The 26,544-nt window shown below is 43.8% G+C and overlaps 1 protein-coding gene across 3 annotated transcripts in view; it reads left to right on the top strand.

The window, feature by feature from the left end:
• The first annotated feature begins 5,825 nt into the window (after positions 1–5,825).
• SRGAP1 (SLIT-ROBO Rho GTPase activating protein 1) overlaps positions 5,826–26,544 on the top strand; it is a 148,251-nt gene continuing 127,532 nt past the window's right edge. For all 3 annotated transcript variants that reach the window (XM_062016831.1, XM_062016823.1, XM_062016838.1), the window contains exon 1: positions 5,826–6,371. In XM_062016831.1, coding sequence (XP_061872815.1) covers positions 6,305–6,371 — 67 coding nt within the window. In that variant the 5' untranslated portion in view covers positions 5,826–6,304. The remainder of the gene's footprint in view (positions 6,372–26,544) is intronic.

Raw genomic sequence — 26,544 nt, 5'->3', positions numbered from 1 at the left:
ATTAAGCGAGAAAGTTACAACTCGGAATTCATTCCTCCTTGTAATTACTAATTGGGAAGTGAATAGCAACACCATATAAAAAAAGGATGATATTCTTAACAACAGTAAAAGGCATAAAGTAGCCTCATCGCTTTCTATATATTAGTTAAGTCATTAGTCCTATCAGCACTGCTCAAAATGAACAAGTTCACACAGAAACATTAAAATGCACTTCATGACTGTACAGCTGAAGGACTAAATAACAACATACCAATTACTGCTTTAAATCTGGTTGATTTCTTCAAAGAAGAAAGCAATGAAACTATCATGGGGAGGTTTGAGTTTGGTGCTTTTCTTTTTGCTTTAGAAGAAATACAATGCTTGTTCATGTCCTAGACTGTAAAAGTCCTCTATGGCTGAAATCTGACTCTGTTAAGCCAAAAGGTTCTCTTTCATTTCAAGTCAGTGATTCCACACGGAAGATCATTTTTTTTCTGCGACGTGAACGGTTCTCCATTGGACTCAGATCTCTTTAGTGTTGAGAGAGGTATCACATGCATTTGAGCACGGCAAATTGGCTATATGCACACACACATATATAGAAGGTTAACTAATGGCATTTTTCCTGAAACCTCCTTCAGATAACAGCCTGGCAGGATTACTTTCCAACATGACTGCAGATAGTAAATGAAAAAACACAATCTGCATATGCTTAGCTGTGCATTTTATTCAGGAGCAAGGGACTATAAATAATAACCGTATTCCTAATAGACTGCTGTTAACACTCAGCATATTACATTCAGGTTTTATGAAAAGGATGTCATGCTTGTTTCATAAGACTCCTGGTTACAACAGACAGGAAAACCAGAAATAAATCCATACTAAACAAAATGTCTAAAATAAGTGAACTGTAGTGATCAACACTAAGGGCATGCCCACATCTCTTGACTGACTTTTGAAGGGGATTGAATGATCTTGTTAAATTACTCATTTACATTAGGCCTATGACCTTGGTTGCCTAAATTTAGGTGTGGAAAGCTCACAAAATGTACACTCAGATCATCATTATGTCTAAAAGAAACCCAGCAATTGCTCATCAGACAAAAACAGTAATCTCAAGAAGTACTCAAAAATGGTTGTGGATACAGGTATAGCACAAGTTTAAAGCAGATTGCCAATCCTACATATTCCACACGTAGTCACTCTTGCTGTGAAATGAGAATGGCTTCTCTTCCTTCAACTCTGCTTTTGGAAGAGATTGTGTCCACAGGCCATTATAATCAATACACACATGCCATTGGTTGGAGTACTGTTCCTGGAAATCAAAGGGTAGTGACAGCTTAGGCTCACAGAGAAACTCAGGTGGGAGAAACATCGTTCCTGAACTACTGAAGTTGGGGCAGCTCACGATCCTCGTTTCATGGATAGTGAAGGTCCAGCTGAATGCTTTAGAGCCTCTCACTTTCAGGTCAGCCAGGGTGAAGTCCCAGCTATTTTGCAGCCTGTGACAAGCCCCATAAGCCCAGATTTCATCTCCATGTCTCCAGAGTCTGTAAGCGTGAAGCAGCATTAAGTGCTGCGCTGGCTGGGGGCAGGGGAGAGAAAAGCTGGTTTTATATCTTAGATAAGCAACTGTATTTACGAAAATAATCACATTCCCAAGTAAATAGATTTGATTCTATAGAAATGTGTGTCTTATCAGTGACAAACATTTGAACAAGCTCTTTGAAAGTGCCTGTTACTTATTTTTCAATAACAATCAACTCTTTGTTTCAATTAAAGCTTGGTCTTTCACTTAGAGACTGTCCAACTGTAAAACGACTGATTGACTACAATTATAAAACAAGATGAATTATTTCTATCTTCTTTCCAACCTAAAGAAAATTAGTGTAGGTTTTGTTGTTTAAGGGGGTCGATGCATTTTATTATGTGCTCACAGAGAACGGTTTGGTGGGTGATATCCCAGCAATCAGTTATACAGTCTATTTTTTGTTAGAAGCATAAGAAAGCAAACACTGCACAGCTCATCAGGCTGTGTAAACAAAACGCAATAATGAAGTTCTCAGGCAAGCTGAATCTAGCATTCCCACGTTATTCCCTTTTTGCACTGAGTGCATGAAGTATTGCAGGAGTTGCTCTCTGTGTAAACACATCTCTGTTTTATCATACATAATTCAGGATTTCCAATTCCCTGATGGAATAGACTATTCAACTCCAGATACAGTCCACAAACCCCGCACCAGTATTGTACCACTGCAGTGCCCTACTACACTGCATTATTGATACAACTCTGCGTCTTGCAACAGCATATGGGCTCTCAATCAGCTTTAACTTAACACTTTTTGGCAGAGAGCATCTTCTCTGCCCAAATCTGGACATGCTCTGCATGCAATAACTTCAAGTTCACAGAACAGCACCATGGATAAACAAGAGTTTTCAAGCATCATCCATGAGTGTACAGGGGTTTGTATAACAAGACTGTTCCACAGCTCCAGCACTTGCTGTTCTTGACACTGAAGAGAAGTCTGTGGGAACTTCTTTGGGAACAATTCTCAGAAGACAGGCATTTCTGTAACAATCTTCTGGGTCCCACAAGGCCCCTCAAAGCTGGCATTGCAGAGCCCAGGCAGGGTCTGCTCCTGTGCAGCACCATCCTCACAGTGCAACTGCAGGCTGCGTAAATCACTGTGGAATTGAGTCCAGAGACTTGAGCTACCACAAACATCTTAAAAGAAGATTACACCCATGTAATAATGTGCAATCCTTTGCCAATCCCTAAAGAAGGGCGGCAGCGGGGGGAGCCAGGGGGAATCAGATTTCTCAGCCGGCTCAACCCTCGTTGTCCTGGAGGCCAACCCTAACTGATGGATCTGTGCAGCTCTGAGCCTGACCTGCTCACACCATCCATGTCCCTGCTAGGACACTCTTGATCAGTGGTCCTGCTACAGATGCACAGCCCTGAGCTGAGAGGCTGAATGCAGGGAAGTCAATCTCCAGAGCCAGAAGATGGTTTCTGCATTGTCACAGGCAACAGCCTTTGTACAGTGACAGAAATGTTCCAACTGCAGTCTCTGGTTTGGCTCTGTGGGGCCAGGCCCACTCTCTGACTGCAGCATCTAGCGTGGAGGGAAGGAGGGATGGTGAAGGAATGGGCATTCAGCCCCCCACTGCGCCCTTCTCCTGGGGAGAAAGATCTGGGCAGTATTCCCCTGCATAGGCTCAGTGTCAAGAGGGGGCTGTGTCCTTCAGCTCCCAGGAGAGGAGAAGGCAGATAACTTCATGTCTCTGCCTCCAACTGCATCTCGAACATGGTTCGTGTGCCTGGCTCCTGGGAAAGGGAGATGGGGCCTGGCCTGGCCGTAGGTGCTAGCCTGTGTAGCTTCATGCAGCACACAAGGGCACTTGACTACCATTCTCTATCCTCACTGTCTGTGAAAACACTATGCTCTGCAAGACCAGGCAAGACTCACAGCTAATCTCCATCTAGTCCCTGTGTCCCCTGGGAATGCTGTCCACTGTCTTGTAAATCAGCCTGTCCCCGCCTAACAGATGGACTGGAACAGACAGGAGGCAAGATACAGGCATCAGAGGCTGAGATGAAAATCAGAGTTGGGTGGGATTACAGAGAGGACTGCTCTTTTGTCGATAGGCTTCTTATTCAAGAGATGTAATTTGACCATCCAGCTTGGAGTTAAATTGGCTTCAGACAATAACCTCCCATAGTAAGATTGTTGGAGGTGATCTGAATTGGAATCAGCACTGGAAAGAGATTGTGCTGGGAGGGCAAGAGAAAGAAACAAAATGAAATTACAGAGAACAACACACAAAGAGGGATGGGTCAACGGGAATCCCGTTACCCTGATCCCATAGCAGGGAGAGAGCACAGTACCTAATGAAGCTGAAAGATGAACTGCAAAGGACAGATGTACAGTTACTGCTGACATGCAGAGGTGTGGAAGTGAGTGACTGCAAGACCAAGGTAATGTGTTTATAAGTATTAAATATAAACACAGGTAGGAATATCTGCATGAGTACAGTTTACTTTGACACTGTCCTCTGAGGGCCAGATCCACATTGCACTAAAGCTCAAATCCAGTCAAATTACTGGGTAGCCAGCTTGAACTTTCCCAGCAGCAGAGGATCCCACCATTCACACTGTTTGGCCTGAAGGGTCAGGTCCTGGCAGGACTAGCTGTCCAGGATAGGATTTCCAGGCACTTTCTCCACACAAATCATACAACAGATGTATTTGGAAACTCCTTGTGAATAGTTGGCAACTTTGCCCAATCACCCACAGACATACATGACATCAGGAAAGCCTCCTGCCTTCAGAAAGTCCCCTGCCTGCCTTTATCCTCCTCAGAGCTGACCTCCCTGCAGACCAAAGCCTACAGCTGTGGGCTTGGCATTTGGCTTTTGGTTTTGACCCAAGAACAACAGACACGTTGTTTGCTCATTGCAAGGCAGTAGTGTCCATCCCTCTGATTTTTCCAAGGTTTTTTAGCAAGCTCTTCTTGGGCAAAGGCTAAGCTTCAGTGCAGCCAGAGTAAAGGGGCTATGCAACCTGAGCTGACTCCTTTTGCAGGTGAAGCCCAAGCTTAGAGCTCTGAACCTAGGAGAAGCGTGGCTACTGAGTCTGTGAACAGTTACGCTCGACTCCTGGCATGCACAGCCTCATCTCTGCCTGCAAAGCTGGCAGCCAGCTCTTGCTCTGCAGCCCTGAAGGGCTGAGACAGGTGCCAGCTCTGCAGGCAGTAAAGGATGCTGTCTTCATCACTATTGGAGGCACCCAGGAGCAAGGGCATGCATGGGTCACCCTCTCCCTTTTGGTGACATGACTGTGCTCCCAACTTCATCTCTTCCAGATCACCTTCTTCCACTTTCATAGCCCCAGCTCTGCAGGGAGTTTTGTGCCACATTGCTTGCAGGGCTGTAGACCATCCTAATGCCAAAACTGAATGTGACTGTCTGTCAGGGCCAGCTCCCACATGTGCCATACAGAGCAGCTCAAGGGAGTGGCATTTCAGGTGGCCTCTCCCCATTTTGCTTATTTCTCCCATGAGTGTCCCACACTAGGGTGCTGGCAGTTGGGAACACGCAGCATCCATCCAAAGGCGAGCACCATGCATGCAAGGGCGGCGGCTGCAGCACCTGCTGTGCTCTCCCCTTGGTGCCACCATGCTCAGGCCCTTCTGGGTGCTGCCCTGGGCGCGCCAGGGCAACCGCGGCCCCGCTCAGCACAGCCGTGCTCTGCCCCTGCAGAAACACGGTCGCGAAGGACACATCTCCCCCCAGACCCTCCCCTCGCGGCGCTGGCGGCGGCAGCGCGGGGCTTTAACTTTCCCCGCCGGATCGAGGGCTTTATGTCACCACACGGCCGCCACACACTGCTGTCCCCTGAGGGCACCCGGCCACCGCACGCGCGGTTGTGGGGTGCGGCGCGGGCAGCGGGCCCCCTCACTGCCTCCCTCCCCGCGGGGCCCGCGGGGCCTCCCGGCGCGGGGCAGCTGCGGCTCGCGGGCAGCGAGCGGGGCCTGCGGGCGCGGCGGTGGGCGGCGGCCGCGCTCCCGCCCCAGCTGCCGGCCCCGGAGAGGCGGGGCGGCCGCCACGGGAGACGAGGCGAGCGGGCAGGCAGGAAGGGAGGAGAGAGCGGCGGGAGGGCGGGGAGAAGTTTATTCCCGGAGACACCTCTCTGGGGCGCGGTGGGGGGTGTGGTCGTGCGGCGGCCGCTGCTCGGGCTGCGGGGCTGGGGCGGGACATGCGCCTCGGTGCTGCTGCCTGGCGTTAGTCGCGGCGGGGCGCCGGCTCCGAGTCCCCACCCAGGCGAGCGCGGCGACAGGGGTAACCGGTGCCTCTGGCGTACGAACCCGGAGCGGTCGGCTGCCGCCTGCCTGCCTCTCTCTCGCCCACCGTCCGCGCCCTCGCCCGCCTTCCCTTCCCCTCTCCCGGGTGCGTGAGGACAGATAACAATGGTGGGGCGCAGCCGCTGGGCCCCCGCCCTCGCCTAGTGGAAGCGGGTGGCCAGCGGCAGCTCCTCCGGCGCCCCGCCCCGGGCCGCGGACCGCGTTGCTGCCGGCTGCGGTGCCGGGAGGCGATGGTGCCCGCGCCGGGGCTAGTCTGACCGCCGCCTCCCTGCCTCGCCGCCTCCGGTGCCGGCGGCGTTCCCGCGGGGCCAACTGCCCGCCGCCGCCTCGGCCGCCGCGCTCGCTCGGGCTCGTGGCCATCTCGTACAACTCGGGAGCCCCTCCAGAAAAATAATAGTAATAAACAATAATAACTTAAATCAAGGAGAAGAAGGGGGAGAGGCGGAAGAAGCAAGTGGATAATGTCAACCCCGAGCAGATTCAAAAAGGACAAAGAGATTATAGCGGAGTATGAAAGTCAAGTGAAAGGTAAGCGCGGGGCGCGGGAGGCGCCTGCCCGGCCTCGGGGCGCGAGGCGGCGGCGGGGAGAGCCCGTGGCGGAGGAAAGCCAGCGGCGGGCCGGCCGCCCTGCCGGCCCCTTCCCGGGCTGCGAGACCAGGCCGGCCCTGCCGCCCCCGCCGTCCGGGCGGGCTTTCCCTGCTGCCTGAACTTCGAGGCGGAGGGGAGCAGGAGGAGGCGGCGGACGCTGCCCCTCTCCGTTGAGCTCCGAGCGGCGCCGGTCTGTGTGAGGGGCCGGCGGCTGGGCGGCAGCTGCCGCCGCGATTGTCTGCTGCCCGGCCGCGGCGGAGCACCTTCCCTTCCTCCACCGACTTCAGCAACACTGGGGGTGGGGGTATATAAAAAAAAAAAAAGGCTTGGCAATTAAAGCGAGATACAATAGCAAGCCATGCTTCTTTCTTAAGGCACATGGCTAGTGTCCTCCACCCTCCCCTCAGGGCTGTAGTTTCTGTCTTGGGCTATAGAAAATGCCTAATGAAGAATTGTCCTTGGCTATTGAATGAGCCCTTTCAGCTATCCCAGGAAGTATTTCAGCCTCGCATCTCTCGGCTGTATCGCACCCAACTGTTGTGCCAAGGGCAGCACCGGCAGACGCTGGCTCGAGCCACAAGCACTTCCAGACCCTCGAGTTTCCTTTCCTAGTGTTTTTTCCCCTCTGCTAGTGTCTGTGGTGGAACAGAGTAGTGGCATGGGCAATGGGGTGTGAGTCTTTCTGTGTGCAGCCTTTTCTTCAGAGTGCTGTCTGGGAATATATTGCATGATATAGAAATTTCAGTCAATCCAAGCTTTAAGGATAAAGGTAAACCTAAAGTGCAATGTTTAAAAAGCTATGTGATACCTGAACTCTTTATTAAAATGATATGGGTGTGCTCTTTGTGTACCTGGGGTGGAGCCTCCTTCATGCTGTCCACAGTCTGCATTGTGCAGAGATGGAGCGTGTCCCCATGCAGATCTCGGAGTGCCCCATGCAGGCAAGGACAGGGGACCTTCAAACCATGGTGCCTGAAATGTGGTGGGAGGAACCACTACTCAGCTGTTCAAAGATTTGTTGACTTTCTGTAATTGTACAGTGTTTTTCTTTCTATACTTGATCCTGTGAGATTGAATTTTCTAGAGTCTCATTGGGTTTTTTCTCTTAAAAGAAAAGCAGTAGTTTTGAGTTTTCTTCTTCCTAAGCTTGACCTCTTGTGAAAAATAGCTGTCACCAATGAAACTCTTTTTGGGTTCAGGGAGGGATTTAGGCTTAAAATAACAGACCTAGATAGGTGGGCAGTGAGGGGTCATCTCTGAGCTGGCAGGTAGGCCGTGTTCTAAGTGTCTGTTTGACATGGGCAAGGCAGAGACAGCTCTCTTGTAGCTGGTAGATTCACAGCCATTGAGCTCTTGAAGGATTGGTGCTTTGTGGAAACAGTACAGATTTGTCGGGATCACTGAACAGAAAAAACATTCAAGATCTTAAGCTCTTGTGCAGAGTGTGCAAGCTGTTCTTTTCCTCGTCCTAACATGATTGTTACAAGCTTAGTCTTTATTAACTACAAACAGTTGCTATATAAGCTGTTATTTTCCTCTGAATAGTGAAGAAAAAAATACCATGCCCTTCAGCTACGTATGTTGGATCACTTTATAACCAGCAAAGATTGAGGGAGAAGGAACCTCTAATAACTTGGCTCTTCCTTGGTGTCATGGTCCTCCATCATAATTGCATAGGGAGGTGGCATTTGTGAACATAGCTTGTTAGGAAATTTGATTTGCTTTGCTCTTTTGTGGTGGTCTGGGGTGTGTACAGTCTGGTCTCAACTGTCTTTCCTGAGTTGTTGGTTAGCAGATGTGTTAAAAAGTATGCTGAGCTAGAAATTCTAGCCAGAGATGATTTCTCTTTAACCAGCATCACTACAACCGTCTGCCTGTACCAAGATTATTCTGCTTGTTGCTAGCTCAGTGATACTATAACAAAGTAGTGACATCATTGTGCAATACCTCCAAAATATGTCTGATATTGGGGAGTATAAGGGCTAAGGAATCAGTCCTAATTAGCCAGCAAGGTAACTTTAAAGGAACATAAAAGCAGGAAAGGCAGGTCCCTCTATACTACCTGGAATCTCATACATTAGGATAGGAGAAAGGGTGTGGCCAAAAGGCTTTTGCTGCTGCTGATTGCTGATTTTTGCAGTGGCTAGCTGATTTCTCACTGCCGACATGTTTAGTTGCCTGACGGATGTGGGCAGTTTGGCGGGCAATTTGAGGGCCTCTGGACAGACACGTGCAAAGGAGTGTAACACCATGCATATCCCTTACCTTGTTATGAGGTTGCGTTGCGCCCAACATACTGAACACCAAGTGTTGGCATTTCAGAAACCATACCACTGATAGGTGCCTTTGTAAATCCTGTAAATCAAATGTCCGAGTATCAATACTGAAGAAACAGGAGCATCTAATGTACATGGCCTGTGGAGTATGTATATGGCGACTTCTTTGGAAATGAAGTTTTAACAGTGTCATTCTTCACATAGCTTTTCTACTGTTAATTCCTCAAATAGGAACTAATTGTTCTGCCTGGTCCCTGGGTGGTGTAAACTGCCATCTTTCCTTGGACTTTTAGCAGCATCAGTAGGTCAGCTGTTGATTCAGTGGAGATCATACTCAGGAACAGTGCAAATGTTACCTGTTTGTCAATCTGAAGTGCATGAGGGACTTCTGACTTGTTGGGCAGAAAACCTTACTGTATTTTTTGTTTGTTTTTTGCAACACTTCTGTTCTTCAGTCTAACTTCTGTCAAGAACTATCCCAACTGTTGCAATAAGGGAGTTGTGCTCACTTCCCTGCACATCATATGGAAAGCAGAAGGATATTTCTTAAAGATATCTGAATACCAAGGTTAAATCTGTCTAGATGGATACCCATTATTTGGAGAAGTGTAAGGGTATTATGATGACATAGGTGCCTTAATTTGTAGACATAAAGGCATGTGGAAAGTATTGCTTGTGTCTATATCTCTTCTTGTAAGTGAGCTATCTTGATACACTTTCAGTTCCAGTATGGCTTTGTTACTTGATTTTGCTGAAGCACCACGGCAATTTCTCAGCAATGCTTCACTTTCCAATTCAAAAGCTTCAGGAAAGGCATCAAGAGCTTGTTTATTGAAGAATATTTTGACAGTTCTGAGGAACAATTTATATTATTGTTAGAATGACTTGGGCAATGTGCCTTGTAGACTTTCTACAGAGTGTATTGGATTACTGAGTAAAATTACTTCTTAAAATATCTTTGATCATCCAGACTATCAATTGTATGTAGTTTTTGCTGAAGAATGTGGTAATTTTATAGGTCTTCTGAAGTCATTAGAGGTAGATTTCCTATCAACCTTACAACTAGGGTGAGGGATATGACTAGAGCTATTAAGTGGGAGGAATCCTGTTTAAATGAGCAAGAGGCTGGTGATATGAGTATTAACTTTCAGATACATGACCCTACTTAGATTTATATACAGCATTCTTTACTTTAAAGCTCAAGTGACTATAGTAGCCTATTATTATCCTACCTTTTGTATTTTGAGTACCAGCTGCTCCTTGGTACTGCTGATAACGTAATGTCCATTGGTAAAGTTATTGAGCGTCCACAGTGGCAAAGAAATACTAGAAGAACATACTCTGACATCTGTGTGGGTATCTCAGGTACAGTGAGGGATGAGCTAATAACATCCTGAATGCCTGTCTCACTGCAGAAACTTTTTCCTCTGAAGAAAATGTTATGATTGAGGAATTTTAGTGGTTTTGGGCTCCTAGTTTTTTATATAATTGAAGAAAAAAAGCACATTTTCTTGGTACCTTCTTGAAAATACAGCTAACAGCCAGGAAAGTAGACTCTTTCCTGGTTAGACCACATGTTGCAGCTGGTGTCTCTGGCACCATAGTGAAACGATATTTATGATTTTACTTAAAGATGAATAAAGTACTGATTACTATAGTACCCGTGAAAGGGCACACAATCAATGGTCTGGCCAGTATTTCTTTCTGGCAATGTAGCAACCATAATGCACACTTAATGTGTACATTTTGTGCATTCCTGCACCTTTTTTGTTAGTCTCTAAGAAATCTTTAACTTGCCTCTGACTCAGAAGCAGTTTGGATCCTTTTATGATCACATCTTAGGGGTTTTTTTTTCCTTTCCAAGCATGCTTTCTGTTCAGCTTCACTGTTGCAGAGCAATGCTTTAAATCATGCTAAGGTTCATTTAATTTCCTGCCGTTATCTTTTATTGGTCACTTTTTTATGAACTAAAGTCCTAGTTGTTAATAAAATTAAACGTATAGCTTCAAAACGGCTGGGGTAAAGCAGAATGGGATCTGAATTTCATCGCATTTTCTGCCTCAAACTTTACTTGGGTTAGATTTTGCCTTTTGTGAAAACTGATCTCCTTGTCAGAGGAAATGGATGGTAGTGCTGGAAAAAAGTGGGTCAGTGCTGTTGAGACTGGGTAAGAAATCCCCTCCTGACCATTACACAGCCTGTTAGGAATCACTGACCATGACTTGACAGTGCAGCATGTCTAACCCTTGTTTTGGACAGGGCTGGATGTATGGGAGAGCACAAATGGAGCCAGGCAGGTGTTAATGGAAGCTTCAGTGGTGCTTGCTCTTCCCTTTACCTTTTTGGTTTTTTCCAAAGCCCCTGCTACATCCAGCTGTCTCACTATCCCATGTCTAACCTTTCTGGTCTCCCTAGTGGAAATTTGTGCTACCTTAACTTATATTAATCCCTATTAGAGTCTAATCCACTCTTACTGCTCAGCTTTCACAGAGCAAAATAGGCTTTGGAGTGCGGGGGTTTGTTTTTGTGTGTGAGCAGTTAGTCTAAATGTGTATCAGGGTTCCTTGTGCCCAGCGTCTGTGTGCTGCCTCCTTTGCTTCCTGCAGGTTTTGGACTCATGGTGGCATTTACTCCGTAACTGACTTCTCCCACCTTGCCAGCTACTGATCTGACCTTCCCATGAGCCCTGTGCTCTCTGAGCTTTCTGGGCTGATCCGATCAAGCACTGGCCATCTCTGAGGCAAGGCTGGCTGACCTTGGCTCTGTGCTGGTCTGTATGGAAGCTTTGAGTCATGAATCACCTGTTCTGACTGAAGTTACTTTATGTCTTTTCCTTTCCCGCTTCTTGTCTCTTTGGCTCTGTGCCCGGCTATCATGAGGTTCCGGAGATTAACAGAATGGTAGGGTTTGGAAGGGACCTCTAAAGACCATGTAGTGCAACCCCTCTGCTAAAGCAGGTCACACAGGGACATGGCCAGGTGAGTTTTCAGAACCTCTAGAGAAGGAGACTCCACATCCTCCCTGGGCAGCCTGTGGCAGGGCTCCATCACCCCTACAGTAAAGTTTTTCTTTAAGTGGAACATTTTGTGTTCCAGCTTTTGTCCATTGCCCCTAGTCCTGTCACTGAACACTATAGAAAAAAAAAATTTTGCCCCATTCTCTTGACATACACCTTTTAAATACTTGTGTTAATGAGATCCCCTCTCAGTCTCCTCCAGACTGAACAGCCCTAGTTCCCGCAGCCTTTCCTCATAAGGAAGATGTTCCAGTCCCCAGATCATCTTGGTGGCCGTGTGCTGGACTCTTTCCAGAAGATGGCTTATTGTTAGTTTATCAACCAGTACTACCAGTTCTCTCTACACAGAGCTGCTCTCCAGCAGGTCAGCCCCTAGCCTGTACTGGTGCATGGGATTGTTCCTTCCATTAACCATTATGTAGTTATATTTGTATATACTGTTAAGGTTGGAAAAACCTTTAAGATCAAGTCCATCTGTCAATCTAGCACTGCCACATTCACTACTAAACCATGTTCCTGAGCACTATATCTACACATCTAAACATCTCCAGGGATGGTGACTCAACTACTTCCCTGGGTAGCCTGCTACAATCCTTTTCCTTGAAGAAAGATTTCCTAATATCTAATCTAAACCGCCTCTGGTGCAACCTGAGGCTGTTTCCTCTTGGCCTGTTGCTTGTTACTTTGGAGAAGAGACCCAACCTCCACTTCACCACAAGCTCCTTTCAGGTAGTTGATAGAGAGTGATAAGATCTCCCCTGAGCCTCCTTTTCCTCAGGCTAAGCAGCATTTGGAAGAAGAGCAACAGCTGAAAACTGGAGGCAGTTGTTGAAGGTGCAATGGCTAGTATTGCTGCTTGTGCGGCATATAACAGGGACGACACTGGTGAGCTGTGCTGTAGCAGACACTGGGGTGAGGCACAGAGAACCATTGCTGAGGGCACGCGACCATCTCCTGGGTAAAAGGCAGAGCTGTCTGCACAGGAAGACTGCTTGCTACATGTGTTTTACAAGCATATATCTGGCACCAAAACCAAAGGAGGTGGTTATCACTGGTCTTTTTTCCTTTGTTTCCAAGACTTAAACAACTGCAGGCTGTTTGGGCAGTTTATGTGGTGACTTGGTCCTGTGGGAGTGCTCTGAGGCAAACAATTAACTTTGATCTGTTGTAACGGGAGCAGTAATCCTGAGGCACCACTTCCTCAGGAATCTACTGTTTTCTGCAGCTTGTGGGAGTTATCTTCTGGTAGACATAAAAGTGTGTCACAAGTCAGTTACAACCACCTGGTAGGCTAAAGGTGCTGTATTATGTTTTAGCTGTGTTCTCCTCACTAATCCATCTTGTTCAGGCAATACACTGTTATTCTCAAGATATTTTCTGTTGGCTGGAGCTTAGTAACTGAACAAGGAAAATCTCTTCAATGTGCCCTTCCATCTCGTCTGTTCATATCACTATTTCTCAGGCATATACCTGTATGAATTTCAAGATGCAGTATTCAGTCTTGCATCACACAACCCACTGGAAACCTAGATTTTACTGTAGGGGTGACCATTTGATAAATCCTGAGATTGAGATGCAGTCTCTTTATCAAAAATGATCAATGTTTTGGAAATAACCCCAAAGAAATCTAATGTTGCATTTCCGAGAACTGACTTTTGTATGGCCATGACTTCATATTACTCTCAGCTAGTCAGTGAGTGCAAACATTATAATGAACACTTTGTCTTCTGTAGAGGGAGAAAACACTTGTTTTAGTGTGTGGTTGGCACAATAAAATAATCTCAGCTCTCGATGCATGTTAGTGAAGTAGTTGTTGTGGGTAGGAAGATAAGGTGTTCTTCATAGTCTTTCACTTGAAACATTTGGGCAAGAAAATGGCCTGGCTTCCTATGTCAGAAAAATCTCTAAGAAACAAACACCAACAAAAACACTAAATGCTCTCAGAAAACACTGTGGAGAAAGTGTGTGCTTTAGGATTTGTGTCTGTAGTAATCATATCTGTAAAATGAGTTAAGGATGACCTGTGTCATTAACTTGTAACCCTATCCAGTACATGACAGTGTGGTTGTTTTGGTTTTAATGTCTCTTTGAAGGTGTGTGGACACTTGATTTGCATTTACCTTGATCATAGCATCTGGGAGGGTGCTTTTAATTACAGAGTGATGAGAGCAAATAAAGCTTTTCTTTGTCTATCATTTTTTTTCTATAAAAATTATCAGTGAAATTTGCTTAGGAGCATGATTATGGATTCATCAATTAGAATATCTCCATTAACTTTGTTGTCTATTATTGACCGATGAAACCTATTTGAGTTTCACTTGCGACCTCCTGAGACATCCTATTACAGATGTGGAAGTGCTGACAAGCAGGAAGGAGAACTGCATTAGCATATTAACCAAAACACTATTAAAATATACTAGACATAAAATTATTGTTAATTATGAAATGGAAGTTGCAAAAAGTATAATTAGAACACTCATGCTGTAGTATTTCTTGTTAACTATATTTGGAATAAAAAGCAAATGCAGCTGGCTTTACCGGATGATGACTTCCAGGAAGTAATGATTGTAACCCTTTACATAATTAGCTGTTGTGGGAAATGTAACAGACTACTGCAGATTCATGTAAACAGACTGTCCAGACTCCTTAACTGACTCAGTGCTTACTCATCTGAATTACTCCACTTGTAGGACCTGCTGGCGATTTGTGGGTGCTGTCTTGTGTGGGGAGTCTTCAAGATGCTCCATTGACTGTTTCTTCTGAGGGATCAGATGTGGAGTCCTGCACACTTTTGGCTTTGCTCTATCTGTATATGTTCTTTGATATGGTAAAAGAAACCAGCCTCTACTGTGCTAGCCGGTTCCAGAGAATCTGCTTCCTGAAAATCAGAGGAATCTGTGTTTACAAAGTAGTGTACAGCATAAGTCTAATAAGCTGCAGTGATAGCTTTTGTGGCTCTATTCTTTCAACAACCTGTCTTCTTTCAAGCTTTACTGTTCTCTGCTTTTCCCCCTTGACTCTTTTTTTTTTTTTTAAGAGAAGAGAGGATAAGCAATCTAAAACTCTAGGTCAGAGGCAAGATGTGTTCATGCAGTACCAGGATGAGCAGACATCTGAACTAAAATTTTCTAACTCAACAATTAAGTTACTGTCTTGAAAAGAAACAGAGAAATTGAAAGGATTACAAGTCAGTTCATTTTTTAATGTATTATACAACAAGAAGATGTATTGTTCTGCTTTTTCTGATGAAAAAAAAAGCTCTTTGTCATTAACTCTGATTTGGGGTTTTTTTTAAGATGCCATCCATTCAGTAAATAAACTTTTAGGAAAGATTATAAGATAGGCTTTCCTGTGGCAAGAACAGACTGGACTTGAGGATTCACACAGTCCCTTTGCATAAAGTTTTATATTCCTGGTAGTTCAGGGTACTGTATCAGACAGCTGTCTCATGCCTTGAGTCATGGCTCTCCTTGCCTTCCAGATACTGCAATTCAAACCTCTCCACCAAGATACCCTGTGACTAACTTGATAGGCATAAAGTTACTCCTACTCCTTTGGCATTATTTATGCAGGCATCCAAAAGGTATACTAAAAAGGAAAAACAGTTCTCACCCTCACTACAGGATACTTAACACACCAAGATTGTTGTAAGTGTTTAGATGGCACAGCATACTTTCCCTCTTGCAAGTCACTAATTTAATGATTAGTAGAAATGAAAGTGTATAAACTCTTGTTCATAGGTACCTTGTGTACGAAGTAAATTGGTGTCTCTACATTATTGCCATAAATAGTGTCAGCTTCACAAAGAGCCAGCTATGTAACGGAAAGCTGGCTTGTTTGGTTTGTATTGCAAAGGAGTAACTGCTGTGCTGTAGAACTTGATTTAAGTTTCAGAACTTGACAACTATGCTGTCTTTGCTGCCTATCAGACTACTTGAGGTTAAGACCCAGTATAATAGGGTTGTTTGCATTATGTGCCTCTTTTATAAGGGTGGCTTCGTTTATTTGTACCTTCATAATTTCCAAGTAACTGCACAAATTAGTAAGATTCTTAATGTCATGACAGAAAATAAAAGTCTTAATCTCCTCACGTACCCTTTCATTGAAGTTGCAACCATGTGTAGAGTGGCAGAAGGCCCCCTGAGCAGAAGAGATGAGGGATCTTGGGGCAGGTAGCAGGTCCCCAGGTGCCAGAGGCTCCTCTCCTCCCAGGGTGCAGTGGAGGAGCCTGGCAGCAGTGAGTGCCACCATACTTGCCTGGCCTCGTTTCTACCCCAGCAGCCAGCTGTGAGCATCTGTGCGCATCTGCAGCTGAGCTCATCGGATTATTGCTGACTGTATTGTAATCCTTTAATTGCCAGCCACTTCCGATGCCATGATATTGTAGCGTGGATCAGATCCTGGGCTTCTTAAGCAGTACTTCGACTTCTGTCTTTAACTTTACCAGTGGGAATACACTGCCTCTCACAAACTTGATTGGACAATGTTAGTGAGATACAAACAGCCAGGAGCATCTCAGCTCATCTTGTTCCATGTACCTGGCTGAAGTTACTGACCTTCACTGGAGTCAAGACAGACAGCTATCTATCAACAAACCCGTTTAAACCAGAACCTATACATTGGGAATATGGCCTAAAATGTTACTATCAGAAATAGTGTGACTCTCAGGACCAGGGAAGTGATTGTCCCCCTGTACTTGACACTGCTGAAGTTGCACTTTGAGTACTGTGTTCAGTTTCGGTCCCTTCACTATAAGAAAGACATTGAGATGCTGGGGTGTGTTTAGAGATGGGCAATGAAGTCCTGTGAAGAGCAGCCGAGGAAACTGAGGATGTTTAGTTTGGAGGAAAAGAGACTGAGGAGGTACACGGTCATCAGGAGGTACAATTGCTTGAAAGGAGGTTGTAGTGAGGTGGGGGTCGGTGTCTTCTCCTAAGTAACAGGTAATAGCAGAAATGGCCTCAGGTTACGCCAGCAGAGGTTTATATTGGATTGTTAGGAATCCAATTTTGAGGGGTAACTGACCACCAAAGACTAAGTAACTAAGGTGCATAAAATTTTCTTAGTAACTTTTGTCTGTCTTTCAGAACAGTCCCTGATTCCTGGTTTGATAATGCTGAGCAAGAAAACATTCTTTTTCATATAAAAAGGGAAAAATCATTGAAAATAAGAGCCTTCAGTATGTTCAACCCTGACTATCAGAGTAGTTGGTTGCAGGTGAGAGGAGCTGTTTTGGCAGAGGGACTGTTCAAGGACATACCATGCGCATGCCTTGCTGGTGGCCTGCCAACCAGTTCCATACAGCTCTGTGTCATTTCCTGGTAGCCGCAGGGTGGCCTCTGTAATGGGGGAGGTCTCTGCTCAGGCCTGAGAGAACAGACTTTTGGTTCACAGCAGCAGTTTTTGCACTCTTCCATATGGGCTCCAAGAGGCTTAGAGTGAAAAATATCCCATGAGATTAAATCCTTACAAGAACTCTAGCTCCTGTGTTTGCCTTTCAGATGCTGTGTTTAGTTCCCCTTTGGCTGCTGTCTCCCTTCAGAGGTGTCTATGGGTATGTTTATATGGCTGCATATGCTGATCTACGTGTTTATTCTGCAGACTGTTTGTAAGAGTTATAATTTGAAATGCAACATCTCACTAGCATAGTTCCCTTATTTATAGACCAGAAACTGCCTTGCCTCCAGCTGTCAGAGGCAAGAGATAAGTGCTGGCCTCATCCATGCTGATGTCATGCATGTCTGGAGCTGCTACCAGAGAAGACCTAGAAATGTTAGCTTCTTTTGCTGAGCTATGTGGAAGTATGTATGAAGTTGTGGTGTTAGAAATCTGATCAGTGCATCCTTGAAAACACTATGAGGAGTCCGATTTCACACCTTGGTTATCTTTACCTTACTCAAAATTGAGTCTTGAATCCAGCTCTACCACCATGCTCGTGATTGCTCTGAGAACGAGGGAACAGAGGATTCTGGGATGAATCTCCCTAAATTCTTGTTTGTTCAAACTCTCCTGCTTTTTCCAAGATTTAACAAATATTTAGTTATTTACAGACCTGTTATGGATCCATTGACTGGTAATTAGAGCAGTCACCTGAGAGATACTAGTCTCACCATGTATTCCAGCAGTTGTGTATTCCTGTTCTACTTCATTTTTAAAGAAATGGAAAAGGAGGAAAGGTGTAGGATTGAGGTATTTGTGAGACCATTCTGTATGAAGATTACTTTATCAATTTGCAGGGAGGAGTATTCAGAGGATACTGTATTTATTGCATGTGGTCATACAGCATATAGAAAAAAACCCTGACCCTTTCCTTTGTATTGATTTTTAATTGTAATGCTCTGACAGCATTTAAGGCAATTTTTGTCAGATTGTCTCTAGCTCTGCAGACAATCTACAAAAAAGATGTCTATTCAGTGCTATTTGACAGATTCACGAATGAATGATTGTTTGCATCCAACAATTTTTACCCCAACGACTCTTCCCACAGCATTCCCTTCTTACAGCATATTCAGTTCCTGTCCCGCAGTGGTTCTGCTCCCTGGTTGCCTGAGTTGCAGATTCACAAACAGCTTGGATTGCAGCCACCAGAAACATACTCTGCAAATATCCCTGACTTATTTAATATCTGTCAAGAGTACAGTTTGGGGTTTTCTGAGGGTGGAAAAGTTACCTCAGCTGAGGTTTAAGGAGGAAAGGAGTGGGTCTACAAATATTACTGAGGCAAACCTGCAGTTATTACTCAAATAACAGTGAGTGTTTTGGGGTTTAGTGACTAGAGGTGAAGGATTGCAGTGTATTAATATACCTGTAAGAAGAGGGAAATGTGAAGAACTCTGTATCAGTCATGACAGTTGATCAGGATATTTTCTTTGCGGGACTCTTTTGGAGCAGAATTTTTGCAGACAGTACTTGAAAAAGCCAGGGCACTTGAAGATACCAGGCATTACTTGGGTGTATTAAGATGCCTGTTCTTTACTTGTAGGGCTTCAGCTGCATGTGGTAAAGCCAGGTTGTTTGAACAGCTGTATGCAAAGTGCAGTAGCTCAGAATCAGGCAAGAAGATGGAAATGCACAAATTCTTTTCAACTTAATTCAATAAAGGGATTTAAGACGACCCTTCAGGTACATGTCTGAACTTCTGCACCACCATACTTTGTGTTGAAAAGAACAATGTATTATTAGTTCTGTTCTATTAGCTCCGTTACTTGGCAATTCATCTAGCTTTTCATTTGGTTACTTGAAAAAAAAAAAAAGTATTGGCAATTGTATTAAATGAATAGCTTATGAATCCTGAATTGGCAGCAGTTCCTACTGGTTAGACCATGCTTATAAGCTTATTAAAAACTCTGTAAATAAGGATACAGAATATATCTGAAGCCTTAATAGAAACTTCAGCTCCCTAACTAAGTGTTTATATTTAATGTTGTAATTTCTGACTTGCAGAGCATGTGCTGTTTACATTATGTGGCTTTGTTTCCTTAGCATCGCCCATGTTAGGATGTTTTAAGAAAATTTAATTTTAAATACTTAAAAACTTAAGCTAACATCTCTGTGATTTACCTTTTTTTTTCTCTCAGTTCATAAGACATCAGTAGTATGTGAGGTTATGGGTTTCGCTATGGTAACTACCTTTAGTTGAAGAACCTCCACCTTGGTAAATCTATTAACAAGATGCTCTAAAAGAGATTTTAAAGTTACGAGTTGCACAGTGTATATAGTACAGTGGGGATTCAGACCAGTTATTGGGAGCATATTGGTCATTATTCCTCTTAGAGTTTTTAGAACCTTGAAATTAACCCTTTGAATCTCATCTCAAGAGTCAGTCATTTTAGGAAGACATACCTCTTCTGTAGTTTTTGTGCAAATAGACATGACTTAGTGAAAGAAAACCAAACTACTTTCAGTCTCTCCTCTGTGTCTGGGACAAGACTCTCCTCTAACTTGGGCAAGAGTGCTTAATTTGAAGTGAAGAGAGATCTTAATTTCAGGTGACTGAATGCACTGACAAGACTCTCTAAAAGTGACTAAAGGTTGCCTTAGTCAAGTAAAAAAACAGATGCTGTGTTCCTTGTAATCTGATGCAGACTTCACAACACTGAATGATTACTGATGAAACTGGTGTTTCCTTCTGTGAATTTTATTTTTCCTGTAATGGCTAAGGTTCTTGCCAACATCTGGTAATTAGTCAGGTCAGGGTAGCCAGCAGGTCAAGGGAGGTTCTTCTCCCTCTCTACTCTGCCCTGGTGAGGCTTCATCTGGAGTCCTGTGTCCAGTTCTGGGCTTCTCAGCTCAAGAGGGACAGAGATCTTCCGGAGAGAGTCCAGTGCAGGGCCACCAAGATGATCAGGGGACTGGAACGTCTTTAATATGAGGAAAGGCTGTGAGAACTGGGGCTGTTTAATCTAGAAAAGAGGAGACTGTTGGGAGATCTTGTTAATATTTACAAATATCTAAATGGTGGATGTCAGGAGGTTGGGGCATCCCTTTTTTCTGTTGTATCTGGTGATAGGACAAGGGGTAATGGGATGAAGCTGGAACACAAAAAGTTCCACTTAAATATAAGAAAAAGCTATTTCACTGTGAGGGTGAGGGAGCCCTGGCACAGGCTGCCCAGAGGGGTTGTGGAGTCTCCTTCCTTGGAGGCCTTTAAGACCTGCCTGGACACGTTCCTATGCAAACTGATCTAGGTGAACCTACTTCTGCAGGGGGGAATTGGACTAGATGATCTCTAAAGGTGCCTTGCCTGCCTTCCCTTGCCCGCCTTCCCTTGCCTTCCCTTCCCCTTGACTGTAGCTTCTGAGTTCCCAGGCAGCGACACAGTTGAGACAGTGTCCCACATGGCTGTGGGAGAGCCAGAGCTGGTATATGATGCTGAAACTCCTCAGTTGTATGTAGACATGTCAGCTCTCTAATGAGTCTTGGCTGCAGGAAAAGTTTGAGACCTACTGCTGTAAAATTTCAGTCTGTTAAAACATTAGGCTTTGTGTGGTATTCAGTGCTCTGAATAGTTGCTAACGAATACAGAGCTGGAAGGATGAATGAAGTGGTATTGCTTTTACAAGTAACTGTGTGCCCTGTTATGCACAGCCTTGTTTACTTTACACACATGAATTTGTTGACCTCACCAGAGCTCTTAACCTTCCTAGGGCTACTAATCTCCATAAATGTCTGCAGGATTGGGCTTAATTTTGGCATGGAAATATGCAAAATGAATGAATCAAACTGTGAGTCATCGTTTCTTACAGTAAAACATTCTGACCTAGTCCCACAGTTCACGTGCCTGGCTGATTCTTGTCTGAGAGCTTGTAGGATCTGCCCCATGCTTTGGGAATCCTGACTTCTTAAGTGTAGCAAAGACTGTTCTGAGACAAAAGAAATGTAGTGCAGAATATCCTAAAGCAAAACAAGAACTGTCACTCGATTCAGATGCGACTCTCAAGATAAAATGAATGTTGGTTGCAGACAGGGTTATGCACACAGAATCACATAGTCATTTAGACTGAAAAAGACCTTTAACATTGTGTAATGTTTCAGTAGTACTCAAGATGCCTTGTGAAAACTATAGTCGAAGTGTTTTCAGTTTACTGAGTGTCATTTTCCTTTTCTGCATGTGGCTTAGTGGAAGTATGGTACAATGAAATAAACTCACTTTTAACATTTTTTGAATGAAATTGTGGAGCTAATGCAGATAAATGATGTCAATGTCACTTTCTTATCTGCACTATAAAGTGCAAAAGCACAAATATAGTAACCACAAGGCTTTTTTTTTTTTTACAGTTTAATCTTTTAAACCTTTAAAATGTTGGTGTGCTTGAAAGGGTTTCTAAATCCATTGGTTAGGCTGCAGTGTCTCGTATTGTGTTCAAAATCATAGCAGATAAAGGAAGAGTGATCAGAAAGCTTAATGCAATCAGAGCGTCATGACCTGTTATGTAAAGCAACATTTGGCAGGGCCTTCCCAGCTGCTGTAAATGAATGTTAACAGCATTTTATCGTCTGCTTTCACTGTCTTTATTACATAATCTGAATATTTATGACCCTATTAATATGTTTAGCTGTGAAATTGCAATATTGATGGAATGAAGATTCCATAGAAGATTGAATGAGGAGCATGATTTTTGCCTTATGAACAAAAGTTGTGTTAATATTAAAAAGCTTTGAGTTCATATTTCAAAGAAGTTTACTGAATTGCTTTACAGATGTGCCATACTGTTTCCCTAAATGTTGTCATAGAAAAGGTACCTTGTGTATGTCTTGTGTGTCTGTGTGTATTTAAAATACAGAGCATTAACCAGAAAGTGCTGAGTTAGGTTTTTGTTGAGTTTTTTGTTGTTCGTGGTCTTTTTTTTTTTTTTTTTTTACTTTTAATGCAAGAGTTCTTGAACGTGACTTGAGGTAGTCCATTTTTCCAATTACCTATCTCTTTGGGTACAGAGCTTCCTACTCTTTCCTATCAAGTGAATGCTTTCAGGAGAAAAATCCATATGTCTCTTTAAAGCACCTAATCAAAACTCATTAAATTCAGAAGAAAGCTACTATTGACTTCAGTGGGCTTTTGATCAGACTTTTGGAGTGGAAAGGTATATCCCTTTGTGTTAAATAACCGATGAACTTCATTGGTCAGAATTGTATTTCCAGAACAGCCCACAAAATACAACATTTCAGTTTCATTAGTTGAACAGTAAATTCAAGTGCAGAATACAACGCATCTCACTTGTGAAGGTGCAAAAGGTACTTCGCCATACTTGGAATTTGTTTAAATTTGCTGCCCACGTCTTGCATCCCTTTTGCTGCATCCTCTACAGGTAACTAATTTGCAGAATAAAGCTATTGTCCTCCCTCACCTTGGAACAACCTCAACTGACATATAGGATCCTTTTTGAGGAAGGCAAGGCAGGGACATTGTGTTGCATTTATAGCATGTGGTGCTAAATTACTTCCTGTTGCCTGACTTGATCATGCCTCGTTCTTGTTTGTCACAAGGATCAGTATGGTAAGGGAGATACTAGTCACTTGAGTGGAAATTTGAAAAGGTCTTTTTTTGTTGTTTCCTTAAATATCAATTAGTGCCCATTGCCTCATGTGCTTTCCCTGGATATCACTGAAAAGCAACTGGTTCCATCTTCTCTCTTCTCTTCCCTGACCTCCACCAGATATTTTTACACATTGTTAAGATCCTCTCTGAACCTTCACTTCTTCAGGATGAACAATCCCAGCTCTCTCGGATTCTTTCTGTATGTCAGATTCTCCACTACTTCAGTCATCTTTGTGGCCTTTTCCTGGACTCTCTCTGTAGTACTACAGAGCCCAGAACTGGACACAGCAGTGCAGATGAGATCTCATCAGTGCTCAGTAGATACCAAGAAAGCACCTTCCTCAACCTGTTGACAACACATTCCTAATGCAATCCAGGAGGCTGTTGGCCGCCTTTGCCATAAGGCCATGTTGCTGACTCATGTTTAACATGATTCCCCTCAAGCCTTTGTTTTTTTTTTTGCCAAGCTGCTTTCCAGACAGCACTCTGTACTGGTGCCTGAGCTTATTCCTTTGGAGATGCAGGACTTTGCGTTTCCCTTTGGTAAACTTCATGAGGTTCTTGTCTGTCCATTTCTCCAGCCTGTCGAGGTCCCTTTGAATGGCAGCACAGCCATATGGTGTATCAACTGCTCCTCCCAATTTTGTATTATCTGTAGAATTGCTGAGGATGCACTCTGACTCATCATCCAGGTCATTAACAAGATGTTAAACAGTACTGGTTCCACTATCGGTCTCTGGGTTACATCACTAATGACTTGCCTCCAGCTGAACACAAGCCTTTGAGATCAACAGTTCAACTGGTTTTCAGTCCACCTCAGTTTCCAGTTAGCCCATATATCTATCAGATTTTCAACTGGGATATTGTATGGGACAGTGCTGAAAGCCTTACTAAAGTCAAGATAGACAACATCTACTGCTCTTCCCTCATCTCCAAGTGAGTCGTCTCATGGAAGAAGGCTATTGGTTTGTTCAAGCCCGATTTTTCTTTCATAAATGTATGTTGACTATTTGAAATCGCCTTAACTTTAATATGTTTAAAAATGTTTTCTATAATTATTTTCTCCTTTAAGGTGAAATTAGCTGAGCTGTAGTTCCTGGATCATCTTCTTTTTCCTTCTTGAGAATTGGAGTTGCATTTGCTTTTTACTGGTTTTCAGGAATCTCTCCTCATAGCTATGATGTTTGGAAGATACTTAAGAGAGGTCTTGTAATGGTGTTAACCAGTTCTTTCAGCATTTATGGGTGTGTCCCATCAGGTCTAGTGAACTTGCGTATGTCCAGTTTACATAAACATTCCATAGACTAATCCTCTTGTACCAAAGGTAAGTCTTGCTTGCTTCTGACTTTCCCACTGGTCTCAGGAACCAGAGACTGCTGAAGGCAAGTCTTGCCACTAAAGTCCAAAGTGAAGATGGCATTTAGTACCTCTGCATTTTCTGTCCTTTTGTCACCTTGTTCTCCGCTCCATTCAGAGAAAAGTATGGCCCCATATTTTTCCATAGTCTTTCTTTTGTTGCTGATATGCTTGAGGAAGCCCTTCATGTCCCTAGCCAGATACAACAACAGCCAGGCTTTGGTTTTCTTAACTTTATCCCTGCCCAGTTGGATAGTGTCTCTGTATTCTTCCTGGGTCACATGTCCCTGTTGCCACTTCTCATATGCCTCCTTATGTCTGAGTTTTGCCAAATGGCCTTCTGCCACTCTTGTCTGACTTTAAAGGCAGATCCTTCTTGAGCTTGGAGGATATGCTCCTTAAAAATCAACCATCTCTTTTCTCTAGGACAGCATCTCATGGTTTGGAAGCAGGTCACTGAACAGACCAGTCTGTTCTCCTGAGGTCCAGGACTGTGATCCTGCTATTTGTTTTATTCTCTCCCCATACAATCCTGAGCTCTTTTTCAGTCATTGCAGCCAAGACTGCTACAACCTTCACATTGCTGTCCAGATCTTCCCTATTTAGAAGTATGGGGTCCAATGGAATGTTTTCCCTCTTTGGATCCTTGATAACCCATGTAAGGAAGCTGTTATTGAGGTCCTTCAGAGATACCCCAGATTGTTTGTACTGTGTTGTGCTGCCGTTCCAGCAGTTACCAGGATGGTTAAAGTCTCTCATGAAGACTAAAGCCTGTAAACTTGAGGCTTCTTCCAGATGAATGCTTGAAGGCCTCATACTATAATCTCTACTGGTAGGATGGTCTGTATCAAACACCCATCACAGGACTGACCATGTTCTGTGTGCTAATACTGACCCATAGGGTCCCAGATAGCTTATTGCATACCCCAAGGCAGAGCTCCAGGCATTCACATTACTTTCTCACATAAAAGACAACTCCCTCACTTCCCTATCCTTCCCCTATATCTGCCCATTGGAGTACACCAATGCATCTCTATGATCCTGATGATAGACTGTAGCCTTGCAAATGTAATTAGACCTCTAATTCCTCCTGTTTGTTCTCCACATCACGAGTGTACAGACATGTCAGAGAAGTATCCCAGTCATGCTGATTTCACAGAGGAGGTGTGAGCTTCCACATGATACTGTTCCTGATTTCTGTATGTGCCTTTTGAGGTGGCCTTCCATCAACTCTGTTTTGTTGGTTGCGAAGTCTCTTGCCCAGATTACGTTGGCTCCTTTGTTTGTCATCCTGGTCTACTACTTCCTCACTGGATTGTAGTTGTGTTCTTCCTCCTCTGTCTTTTCAGTTTGAAAGCTCTCCTCAACAGGTTGGTCAGAGATCCTTTTGCCATCAGCTTATATGGGACTGAGATATAGGGTTTGTTTATATGATGGTGATGTTATGTGCCTAATGAAGTGAAAATACATTCATTACATGAACACATGCAAGGACTGTGCTGTAAAATGATTTTTACCTTAGTTACTAAAACTTTCCTAGACATCTCATGTAGATTTCTACTTCTATCTCCCTGCCTTTTAGACAGGCAGTGGGGGAAAAAAATGAGAGTAGTTTTTGCTTCTAAGTTTGGGTTTGTTTTTAAGAAACATTTTCTTTGGAAATGAAATGCAAATATATTTCCATGACCCCAACCAGTAAAACATTGCCTGAACCTTCTAACAGCTTTCTTGAAGATTGCTTTCAACCTGGAAGATGTTTCTGCATATCACTTACTCTACCTACAGAAAAAGAGGAGGCTTTTCTGACGTCCTATATCTACCAATTTAAGGTCTGCTAACATTTCCCCTGCTTACTCACACGGACACACAAAGAGATCACCTACAAATTCAGAGTAACTCAGGAATTTGCTGCTATCATGTGTTGATAGTTTTCTGTGTGTCTCTTTTAGAGATGTTTTGTCACACCAGAGCAGCTCTAACATGAGCTAGCTCAGCTGCCATCAAATAATTTCCAAAACTACTCTGTTTAGGAAGAACAGAGAAAAAATGTACTGTTTGTAAAGCTCTGCATGACTGCTCTTCAAGTCCTCTGTGCAGATTAGGAAATTTTGTTGGTTTTGTTCCAATTTCAAATCAGTTCCTCCCCTTGATCCCAATAGGATGGAACATGTAGTGAGGATGTACCAGCAGTGAACATGTGTTTACGATGGATGGATTTGTGGAGTTAATTAACTAAATTTAATATAACTTAGATTACATAATGAAAGTAAACAGGAAAATACTAATATATTGCTACTAAAGTCTGGACTGACACTAAAGATTTTGTGAATTAAGCTCCTTGGTTGTGCAGTGATATTCCTCTGTAAACTTTTTAAACAAATCTTGTACTGAATAATTCTAGAATAAATTCTGCAGAGTAGATTTCAGACA

Source organism: Colius striatus, chromosome 1 (assembly GCF_028858725.1).
Source record: "Colius striatus isolate bColStr4 chromosome 1, bColStr4.1.hap1, whole genome shotgun sequence".
In the NCBI taxonomy this organism is placed as follows: Eukaryota; Metazoa; Chordata; class Aves; order Coliiformes; family Coliidae; genus Colius; species Colius striatus.
The sequence above is the reverse complement of the archived record's forward strand: the minus strand, read 5'-3'. Positions and strand labels throughout refer to the sequence as shown.